Source organism: Pholcus phalangioides, unplaced genomic scaffold (genome assembly GCF_987345545.1).
Source record: "Pholcus phalangioides strain wild (caught in Gottingen) unplaced genomic scaffold, Ppha-v1.0 ptg000013l_1, whole genome shotgun sequence".
Lineage (NCBI taxonomy): Eukaryota > Metazoa > Arthropoda > Arachnida > Araneae > Pholcidae > Pholcus > Pholcus phalangioides.
The window spans coordinates 12,952,500-12,964,207 of record NW_028301606.1 but is presented as its reverse complement, the minus strand read 5'-3'; the positions used below and the strand labels follow the sequence as shown (position 1 = coordinate 12,964,207).

Sequence of the window (11,708 nt, the reverse complement as noted above, 5' to 3'; positions counted from 1 at the left end):
TTACATCAATAAAACCATTTCTATTTATACCGTATGCTACATCTACAACAAGTCAAAAACAAAACAGCGACGATTTCAGAATTTTTTAACACCGTGGGTTTCATGCGTTATAATCCACTTCATTTTCTCAACAACTTTTTGTCTCTGCTTATGTCTTGGATGTGTTTTGCAAAACACATACCACCGTCCATCCAGCCTCTGAAAATAACAATCTTTGCAACGTAATGTAAGTACATCTTTGTCTCTGAAATTCCGTTGCTGCGAAACCAGCGGCATCAGCCTTGGAGCGAGAAATTCTTGTTTTTGACACCTCAGGGAACTGAAAGTTGCAGCAGCAGCATTTTTAGTTGGATGGATGTGGAGTCGAACAAAGTTGAATGTAGTTGCAAGGGGTTCGAACCACTTCGGATTCGACAAGCGAACACCTATTTGTAGAGTTTGCGTTGATCTCAGCATCTGGAAAAATAGAAAAGCATATACCAATACAAATAATAATATAATATGACATGCTGCTCTGAAATCAGAACAGTTTGTGTCATCCTTAGACTCTAATTTACCGATTACCACGGCTGGACAAATCACAAAAAGTGAAGGCGGCAAAAAAAACTTTTATCCAAAGAAAAAGCTCTTAACCAAAATTTTTTTTCTTTTCGGGACATAAGGACTCTCCTTCATGTTGGCAGGAGGTGCTGCCCCGACATAGTGCTATTTCACCAAACACCAACTCTGATTGCATTGAAATTTACTGCCATTAATGATTTGGGTTGGAAATTAAGGCACCATCTATCGGTAGTCGCCAGAGCAAATTCGTGAGAGTTTTCAGGTAGTTCGTCAGGGAAAATATCTATATTCCCCCTGGGTTTTAACCTGGAACTGTAACAACAACACTTCATGGTGGTAGACATGCATCTTGCCACCATGCCACTCGGCCGCTAGTGCCCCCCCCCCCCAGCTGGGATCTTCCATGGAGCGAGCCATCACGTCAGACTTCTCACGGGTCGTTATCTAGTGAATTTATATTGTAGAAAAAAAATGATGAAAATCATTGCGAGATGAAGTCGTGGTGGTCAAACCGTTATAGTGACAGACTCGCATTGCGAGGTCCCGGGTTCTAACCCCACCGTTGTCACAATGGTGGTCAGTTGAAGTTTGTTTTCCATGGTCCCCAACTTTGTGGAATGAATGCGAGCCGATCTCCCCTTTAAAACGTCTCGCCACAGAGAGCAATAGGCCCGCCAACAGTATATTGCCAACTATTCAATCATTACATTTCACTCACTTCTTCTGAAATATAGATGGCAGCACCAGGGCCGCAACTAGATGCTTGGACACTCGTCGCATTTTGATGCCCCCTCCTAGTTGCGGCCCTGGGCAGCACACACACTTACACTTCCGGCACAACTCACTAGATAGTATATGCCCATAGAGATGGCGATAGGCCTGAGTTGTGCTCGGTTTGAAAGAAAGAAAACCACGTCAGCCCAGCCATCACCTTCTATAGCCGAAAGCCTCCGCTCGAAGCTTTGACGTCACTGAAGTCGCCCATTTACCTGTAGCCATTGGTTATAGCGGTCCGACGTATGTGAAATCTTTACCTTTTTTCGCAGTATAGCCAATGGCTATAGATGAAATGGACGACTTCAGTGACGTCACGAGCTTCGTGCGGAGGCTTTTTGCTATAGGTGTTGGCCCAGCCCTGGGGGGACATCTCACGGCTATGAGGACACAGAGAATATTTGCCCGGGGCCTCACGATGCTGATAAAACGTCTTCACGATCCAGCTAAATCGAATTAAACATTGCAACAACTAAGGTTACAATTCGTTCTAAAAACAATGGATTAACTAAAAACTAAATTAACTAAAAATAATTGTACATGCGCATCGGAAAAGATCAAAGTTATTACTAAAACTAATAATCACCTATTGAAAAAAAATTTCAATGCCAGTTTCAAAACAATTAACGCTCACCTAAATATTGTTTTATAAATTATCAATTATTATTAGATATCAGTCATAACTAATCATACTTACAGCCATAAGTAATAATTTGCAAAGAAAGTATGTAATGTTGTTATTTACAAATACGGCTCAATTATCAAGGAACAGGACGATAAAAATGTTCGTTTATCCCGGATGGAGAAATTCCTAGAATCAAGTATTCGGGTTTTTCTGCGAAGAAAATAAACTGTTTTAAAAGTATTTTGAATTAAAAAACCTTATATTTATAATTTTTATCTTTTACATTAGTAGTAAAATAGTATATTAGAGTTTATTTCTAGTGATATATATTCACAAAATAATATTTGAAAGTTGAAAAAAAAAAGATAAAAACTTCTACCTCGGCGTCGTTCAGAGTTTTGTTTACATCGTGGTAGTATGTAAACAAACATGTCTTCAAAAGCAGTTTTGTTTCTAGAGGCCTTTAATGGTGGCTCGCACAAGCAACTCATGGACTTGTTAGTAAAGGAGCTTTCATCAGAAGTCTGTGACTTCTTCGGTATGTCAGCTAAAAAGTGGCACTGGCGTTCGATCACGTCAGCTCTTCATTTCGCCGAAATCATACCTACAGACCATTCTTATCGGTATGCTCCATTCGTGTATTTGTGGGTGGTTTCCATAGTTTGGAACAGCTTTGGTATAAGGGACAGGTTGGCGATTTTGGCGACCTTTTTCCGGCGCCAACCGCCAGATGCTACGTGCGCCAGAAGAAAAAATCGGCAGCAAAGAAAACAGTAAAAACAAATGGTATAAACAAAAATAAGCTCTGGATTGTTCCAGTTTGGAACAATTTACTGAGTGTTAATTTACCTCTAGGAAAAATTCACAGACAAACAATTAATCAACAAAGTGACAATGAGTGAGTGAGGGAGTTACTTATGGTTACTTGCTCTGTCATCCACCCACTCGGTCACCGGCTTGCTGAATTGCTCACTCACCCATTCACGCATACCGTCACTTAACTGCTCATTCACTTATTCTGTCACTTACCCAATCACTCATATGGTCACCCACTAGCTTTTTCACCAGTTCACACAGTCACTCACTAACTTTTTCGCTAGTTCATTCACCAACTCATCTGATCACTCACATATTCACAAACGTGCTCCCTAACTCGCAGGTGACGAACTGGTGTTGTCTGTGAAATGGTGGTGGAGAACTTTCTCAGCTGTGATTTTTTCCATCGGTTAATTGTTGCATTGTCTCATGGGAACTAAAAATCAAAAATTATTTCTTCAATGAGTTAGATAGTAAGAACCCATGGCAGTAGCATGGTAAAGCAAGTAAGTCACTTAAAGAAACAGTTCAGTTTCTACAGCTCTCCAAAGATGGTGTTAGCAATGAGTATTTATGGCTTTGGCTTGCACTGTAAAAAAAAATTGATTTTGTGACTTACATGCTTTCCCTTGTCGAAGCGACAGTTTTTTTTGTCGTAAATTTTCCAATCAGTCAATTTTTGTAAATCATGATATAGCACTTCGAGTACCATTGTTCTAACTGAAATCCTATGGTCCAAAATATAGCATAAGGAATTTGAAAGTACTATTCAATGCTATATCCTTGCTGAAACCTTAACAATATGTTGGGAATACCTGGGGACTTAGCAGAAAAACGCTATCTTAGAGATTGATGAGAAACATTTTCATTCAGCTTAATGTATAACATCGTCTCAAAAATTTCCTTCATTCGATATGATATATATATATATATATTGTCTTTTTTGTTCAAGATGGGGAATTTTTTTTCATTTAACTAAAACAGATAGAAATGGCTTTATGATAATTGTCTCATTTCTTAAGCTAAACGATATGAATATTTTTATAATACTCGTTTCTATCTCTTGTTTTAGGTACATGTTTACAAGCTCTGTAATGCCATTGGCAGATCTGATCGCACTGAGACCAGATCTCGCAAAGTTGCACAAAATCGTGTATTTCCATGAAAATCAACTGATATATCCAGTTCGGGAAATGAAAAAGAGATACTTTCAGCACGGCTATAATGAACTTCTCACGTGGTAACATTTTTGTGAATCTGATGAGTTTTTTCTGTCTGATCTTTTGATTGACTTGAATCAGTGATACACAACCCGCTACTCTCAAAGAGGTTCCCATCTGACCAGTGGAAAGTGTTCCTTAAAAAAAAGTGTGGATCACTTAGATGATGAACATGCTAGTTTTTGACCTAGGAGTGATCTCCCTCAGTAGTGGTCGGCTTGACATTGATTTTCTGTGGTTCCCAATTTCAAGGAGTAAATGCGAGCCGAACTGCCCATTAAAAAGTCTTGTCACAGAGAACAACAGGCCAACGATACAATTATTACACTTAACTCATAGTTAGAAAAATTGATGGCAACACTACACTTAACAAGCATTACACAGTAACAAACTTCACGTCGGGTTCACTACACGTACTCATTCGTTAGAAATTCTATAAACAAGTATGATGAGTGAATGTGTGTGGTTTATTGTAGTCTGCGCACCTGCTTTTTTTAACTATATGTGCTCGTCACCTATGGCCCTCTATATCAAAACTTTTTACGAGTATAAATCAACAAAACAGTGAATATCGGGCAACATTTTTTTTTTCGGCCCGATACATCAAGGAAATACACTTTTCCTGGATATCATGCTGAGGTGAACTCAGGAGAAAAAAAGTAATCTAGTCTACCGGAATCGAACCCAAGTACTCTTGAAACTGGCAAGTGCACTACCATATGCACCACGACCTTGCCTTTCTTATTGGTGTATGCTCAACCTATTAGCTGCAGGCTAAGTTTGGTCTTCGGAGTAATCTGAATTAGCCAAATTCCAAATTTTAAAAATGATCTAAGCAGCACATTTACAGATCACTTGAGTGGCCTGTGACAGTTCCACATGACTCAAGCAGCCTGCAATGCATTTACTGATCATTTAAGTGACGTATGACACAGCAATACATTCCTAATTCATTTAAGTGACCCGCGGCACAGTTCCAGAGCATGTCAGTGATCCCACAGCTTTATTTCATATCACTTAAGTTACCCATGGTACATTTACAAATTGCTCATGTGACAGTTAAAAAAGCACTTAAGCAGCATTATCATGAGATTTCATTAAGATTATTTATTAATCATCACGTGTGAATAGTGCTCTATAATTGACTGAGCGCTGACTCAAAAAATTTAATCACCTCTTGTGCGTTTGCTTTTCAGCTTATCTGCCGATAAAGTGCTGTTCAATTCCAAGTATAACATGGAGTCATTTCTATCTGCCTTATCTACTTATTTCAACCTTGTGCCAGATTACAGACCTAAGGACCTAGAATCGAGGATAAGACCCAAGTGTTCAGTACTGTATTATCCTCTGCAGGGCTTGGGAAGGATAACGGGAAAGATAAATAATAAAATAGACTCAGATTTATTGAAGCAAGACAATGAACGCAGTTCTGAAGAAAATGTCATCTCTCTCGATCAACTGCCATTACATATTATTTGGCCGCACAGATGGTGAGGAGTGAATGTGTTTTGTGCTTTTTATTTTTTCCAGATGTCTAAATTATGGTGTGATTAAAAAAATTCTTTCCAAGACTGACTTAAAATTTTTACGTTTTTTAGTTTCTGAAATATTTTTCATCCAAATCACGATTTTGGCTCAAGTCTATAAGACACTTGTCCGTTGTACAAAAGAATATTCAGAGGCCACTCTCAGTGCTTTTGTCAGAATCCTTCCAGACTAGAAACCACAGTCCCACTCGCTTCATTATTATATATTGTACGCATCGAGACACGAATACAAAATTTTGATCCTTTCAAAAAAACTCACAGAAGAGAGCAGCAGACCTACAACAGTACAAATATGGAATCATTATACTTCACTCATAATTTGAAATTTAAATGGCACGACTAAAAAATTCACAAAGGACACTATAGATGCCCACTCAAACTGTTAAGCATAATTCCAGCATAATTCACTCAGTAGAAAGAGTTCTGCTCGGTTTTGAAAGACTGAAAACAAAGTTTATCCTTCTCTTAGCAACCACTGTGGGGAACTGCTCTACCTATTTACTTATTCTACAGAAGTTTTGGATAATATAAGTATATAGCTTATGTCACAGGGCTGGGCAAATTTCAAGGAAATCTATAGACGGCAGAACTTTTTCCATGAAAAACCAGTCTCAAAAATAGTGTTTCTTTCGACTTTTCCAGGACATAATTACAGTCTTCATTATTAATAGGTAGGCATAATAAATTACAAAAATTCTGTATTGCCCTCAGATTCCAATTTAGTAACCACACAGAAAATTTTAAACACCAATACCAATTTCTGTCGACCTGGCACCTGAGATTTATCCAGCCCTGGCTTACGTATAAGTTTAGGGCCATAACTAGGTTCGGGGCACTGGCTCTCAAGCCAAATGGGGACCCCACAAAAGTTTACATTTGCTTTTCCTAACAATAAGCCTTTCCAGAGAAGGCACACTACAGCCCTGTATGAGTTTATTTCAATGATTAAACTTTTTGCATTTCTCGTAAAACATTTCAGGGAACATGACAAAAATCCAGAAGAATTCTTCTCTGTAATGCTGCGTTTGAAAGACACTGGCTGTAATTTCTTATTATCTGTGATTGGAGAGAGCTACAGTGAAAAACCAAGTGAGAATGCAAACAAATATTTGAATATCTTACATCATTGCCTTTGCAGATACTTGAAATTCTGTTTTTTTCCCCCCAGAGATATTCCAAGAAGCGCATGATCATTTGAAAGACAGAATAGTACATTGGGGTTACATATCAACCAAAGAAAAATATTTAGATGTTCTCGATTCAGCAGATGTCGTTGTATCCACTGCAAAGCATGAATTCTTTGGAGTGTCCATGTAGGTGCATCTTTGAGTAAACAAGTGGGATTTTTTTCTTCTCAATTATTGTTCATGAAGTCATGCTTTCTGCAGGAATGTTTTAAACAAGGACATCAACTCTCGTAAAAAAATAGTTTTGGCTCAACTCGTAACGATTATTTTTCTCCTATTCAAGGTTAGAAGCTGTTTCTTGTGGCTGTTATCCTCTATGTCCCAATAATTTAGTTTATCCGGAAATATACTCTGGTAAGTAGAAAGACAACAGTTTTCCAAACATTTGTCTCATCAATCCTCACTTCACAGAAGGGGAAAAATCTTGTTTCCCCCCCCCCCAAGCTAATCCACGCACGCACACATTTAGGATCCCACATTATATTCCACTGTTAGAAACACTGATCCTAACTTGTCTAGAACCAGGTTTTTGAAAAGCCTGGTTCTAGACAAGTTAGAATCAATGTTTCTCACAGTGGACTCTGGGATCCTTACACAGTTAAAGTATAGTGTGGAGCAGACAAATAAAACATATTTTTCTGAAATTTCAGGTATTTAACATACATAGCTCATCAGTACATATTCACTGACTTTCTATAAACTTACATACAAAAAGTGGGTGTACAAGGGTCGACCAACAGAATTGATCAAAATATTTATACATGGTACTCAAGTAGAATTAAAAAAAAAAAATTAAGAGAGTAAAGACAGAAGAAATAGAGATCCACAGAGAGAGAGAGAGGTGTGTGTGAAAACTTCAATACTGAAGTATGATATATGTCAGTGTTTACGCATTCACATGGGATGAGTCTTCGTTCATTCAATGAAAAGATGAGTGGAAGAGATGACCATGTTGGTTGATTCCATTGAAACAATCTATTTATGCAGTTCATTCTGGTTAAATAAGATTAAACCTGCCTTAATGTCGTATATAGTGATACTCAGTTGAATAGTCAAATATAACAGGATCAAAAATTTTACTTTCAGATGGCCACTATTTTAAAGACGAATTTTTCAAAATTTAGAGGAATAATTTTACATTGCAAGCACTCAAAGACATACTGTAAATAGGACTTGTAAAGATCAAAATTTTAGTTATACGTCGTAATAATGTATCAATTGCACCCAAGAAACCATTGACTTAATTTATAACCAGATTTCAATTTTCAAATATTGGAAGAATTCATAATCAGTTCTACTAATCCAGTGTCTATGTTAAATTTGTTCTTACCCTTGGAGAGAGTACGATTTCACAACTTTATTTTCCCAATATTGTTAAGAGATCTTATTTTGTATAAGAACTTATTTTAAAAATCGAATGTTATATTTTATTAAATCTTTTATAGAGGATCATCTGTACAACACATCAAATCAATTATTTAAGAAGCTCAAGTACTTTTGCAAAAAACCATTTGTGCTTAGGACGCTGAAAATTCAGGCAAGTTATGTACATGTAATGCAATCTTTTGCATGAATCCTTTTGAATATTCTTGCTTGGTAGCATTATCTAATTTCCCCATTTTTTAATGTTTTACATATGTTATTCTCAGTGGGACACAACTATTTTAACTTCCAATTGATAACAATCCCATCAAATTTGAATGCCAGAATTTAGTAGAATCCCTTGTTGAAAATTGGGCTAAAACCTGCTGTACAGCCAAAAGGTTATTTCAAACATCAGGGTATAGCATTACACACCTGCACCAAGTTCTTTCCCAGTGCATTTATTTTAGAAAAATTACCTTAGGGTTCCAAAACTCAATAGTTTGATAACCCTGGATATACTCATGCTATAAGTATCTCACATTTTACTATAACATAACAGTATAATTATGTACAAAGGTTTAGACAACTGGCTGATGCATCAGCAGCCGGTTACCTAATCTTTGTATGAATAGTGCAGGATGACATAACCTTCAAATAATTATATGCTTAACATGTCAATACGATTTATTCGCACATACATTTTACCTGACTATTTAAAAGTTATATCACAGCACATGACCGTCCGACATTCGAATGGTAAGCATACTAGCCTTTGCCTGTACAGGTCTGGAAGTTGACAAATTCCCTAAGTAAATAATCTTTATATTTTCCCCAGAGATCTGTTATTAAATTTGTAATTTGATACAGAATGGTAACATGAAATTATATGAAGCTCAACTTTCATTTGTTAATAACTTTACCTGTGATCAGCATACTTTCAAATTTTTGCCAAGGTGTCTATTAACTGAGGATCTACTGTAATGTATTATAGGCGTCCCTCGTTCCAACAATTGTTTCTGCAAAATATTTTGTGAGAGACGAAATCACATGGAGTTGAAAGCATGGGAGAAATAGAAGCTTGGCTTTTCTTCAGGAGGATTTTTAAAAAAAATTTAACCCAACAGCCAAGGAACTTTTTTTTAAAGAATTATTCAAACTTGTGAATTTAGACATGAATAAATACTTTTTGTCCGATTCTAGTGAGTGAGGATGTTTTCTTTCCCAAAGAGCCTGGTACGATAGACTTTCGTTAAAAAGTTATCAGCCAAATCCAGTCTCAAAAACTTTAGAAGCAAAGCCAGAGAATTCCGCATATTTCTCAAATATCAAAATTCTAGGTTTCACTGGAACTGTTTTTTTTGGATTAAATTTCTCATGACATTGTCAATGTGTTGCTTCTCAGCCACCTCGTTGGGCATTTTTCCTGTTGTGGCTTTGTATTTGTATATAAAAGTTATTCATCATGAAGTTGTATCTGAGAATTTGCCTCAGCTGCATCATGTAATCAAAGGATTTTACTATGTTATATCTTCAATAGGCAAGCCCATTTCCAGGATTAGAGTTAAACTCTAAGCCAAATTTTACAGATTGGAATTCTTAAAATCAACTTTTAAAAATAGTGTTATAGATAGGGATACCTGTATTTTCATCTTTGCATACCAAATTCCTGCGTACAATCTATAGATTATGAGCATATTTTTATAGTTTGCACTAAGAATTTTTCTCTTTATAGACTACTGCAAAAAATCCAAAGCGTTTATCTGATAGAGGAAAAAATTTTCCTGATTGTATTAAACCCACAAGTTAGATGGTATATAGTAACACGGGACCACAACACCCTTTCCATTCTATAACTAGTGCTGACAAAAATTTACAGTTGTAGATTATAGACAGGAGATTTCTGAGTTTTCATTTGTGATATCAACTAATATATTTTTAATTCTTATTTTTAATCAAGTATGAATAAAAACCATGTTGAACCGATTTCAACTCTAATTTTTGTATTCTAGGTGGACATTCAGAAGTTCTCTTGGAGTGTTTTGAAAAACAGTTACTTAGAATTGTTTGAAACAGACAAGGAAACAGCATCCATCAGGTGAAGCAGTGATTTTATTCATTCTAATCTATGATATGTTACCTCTTCACGAAGCTTGGGGGTTTCACAATCACTGCCATGTTGGAATGTTTTTCTAGTCTAATTAAAATATTTTTGAATACATCGATTTTGTGTGCACATTGCATTGCTTTAACATAGCCATACGTACACTACAAAATGGCACAAACTAGGCTACATAATATTATCTCATCAGATTCTTGATGACAGATCCTAAAACTTTCAACATTCATTCCAAATAAGCTCAAAAAAAGAAAAAAAAACAATAAAAAGAACCCAATACCTCAATAAGAACAGGTACATAAGTACAAACTGATAATTGTTCAAAACAAATACCAATAAACAAGCTGGTAGTTACAAGAATTAACTTTGGCATTGTAAAATACAAAAGTATTTTTGGAAATCCATCAGAAATAAAAAAGCAATATCTGAAATGATCCTCATTATGATCAGTTCAGGATTTAACGATGCAGTTAAAAGGTCCGGGATTTTCCATAAAATTTATTAATCGATCAGTGGAACATGGTTGAGACACTGTATATTCAATAAATTTGGACAACTTAATTTTTTCAAAATATTTTGTTTCAAACTGAATGCAATGACTTTTTTTTGCCAGCACTTCACCCAAAAATTAAAAAATTTTACCTTCACCACCTATCTTCTCTGCAGTTATCATGGACTTTTTTTTTTCATATTAATCGATGAACTCACTTTTATATATAACTTTTATCATAAATATTTCTCAATGAAATATAAATACATCTCCATTTTATGACAACAATAATTTACATTATCTGATATAGACTCACTGGTGGAAAAAAAAACAATGTATCAGAACTTTATAAATATATATAATTTAAATATTAATTTAAATATACATATAAATCACCTTTTCATAGATATTCAACACCCAAAAAAAAGAAAACAAATAAAAGTCAACAAATATTAGTTACAAAAGGTCCACAAAATGTGGATTTGCACAAACACAAAAAAAATAGAACATATAAAAAAAAAGGTAAATGCATCCCACTATAACTATCACGACATATCTTTCAGTCTATGGGTAAGTTGTTCACGAGTTGTCTTCGTCCATCATAGCTTCAGGGAGAATGTACGATATATCATCCCATGGATGACGATATAAGCCTTGCTTCAGTCTCCTCTGGTCCAAATAATGGCCTTAAAAAAAGAAAGTTTATTATTCAATAATGACATGCATTAAAAAGACATCAACTACAATGAATTGCATATCAATGTGCATCCCAATACAAAAAAAATTTAAACGTTGAAGTAAAACTTCTTGGGGGTGAGGAATCAATCCACAAGATTTTCTAAGCTAAAGCATAATTGAGCTTATTTTCGAAAAGCACCATTTACATTTTTTTCTTTTTTCAAAGTACACTTAAGTTTCTGAATTTCTGGAATGAGCTCTGTTGGATTAGGCAACAGAATTCATTCATTTGCCGCTGTGGTGGTCGAGTGGTTATAGTGACGGACTCG

The 11,708-nt window shown here is 35.8% G+C and overlaps 3 protein-coding genes across 7 annotated transcripts in view; 1 reads left to right on the top strand and 2 right to left on the bottom strand.

Annotated features, from left to right (window-relative positions):
* On the bottom strand, positions 1-2,134 carry mRpL36 (mitochondrial ribosomal protein L36). Of its 2 annotated transcripts, none has more exons than XM_089240756.1 (2): positions 2,033-2,134; positions 1-456 (listed from the first exon to the last, which is right to left on the bottom strand). In XM_089240756.1, exons 1-2 carry the CDS (start codon positions 2,036-2,038, stop codon positions 76-78), a joined length of 387 nt encoding a protein of 128 aa, XP_089096882.1. In that variant the 5' UTR covers positions 2,039-2,134; the 3' UTR covers positions 1-75. The 2 variants fall into 2 exon arrangements, with proteins under 2 accessions (XP_089096882.1, XP_089096881.1); XM_089240755.1 differs by lacking the exon at positions 2,033-2,134 and adding an exon at positions 1,389-1,483.
* Positions 2,135-2,345: 211 nt separating this feature from the next.
* On the top strand, positions 2,346-10,315 carry LOC149078621 (tRNA-queuosine alpha-mannosyltransferase). Of its 3 annotated transcripts, XM_089240752.1 has the most exons (8): positions 2,346-2,583; positions 3,849-4,016; positions 5,193-5,486; positions 6,523-6,632; positions 6,712-6,856; positions 7,014-7,084; positions 8,176-8,267; positions 10,105-10,315. In XM_089240752.1, exons 1-8 carry the CDS (start codon positions 2,390-2,392, stop codon positions 10,192-10,194), a joined length of 1,164 nt encoding a protein of 387 aa, XP_089096878.1. In that variant the 5' UTR covers positions 2,346-2,389; the 3' UTR covers positions 10,195-10,315. The 3 variants fall into 3 exon arrangements, with proteins under 3 accessions (XP_089096878.1, XP_089096879.1, XP_089096880.1); XM_089240753.1 differs by lacking the exon at positions 3,849-4,016; XM_089240754.1 differs by lacking the exon at positions 5,193-5,486.
* Positions 10,187-11,708, bottom strand: part of ATPCL (ATP-citrate synthase) — a 44,093-nt gene continuing 42,571 nt past the window's right edge. For both annotated transcript variants that reach the window (XM_089240751.1, XM_089240750.1), the window contains exon 27: positions 10,187-11,387. In XM_089240751.1, coding sequence (XP_089096877.1) covers positions 11,281-11,387 — 107 coding nt within the window. In that variant the 3' untranslated portion in view covers positions 10,187-11,280. The remainder of the gene's footprint in view (positions 11,388-11,708) is intronic.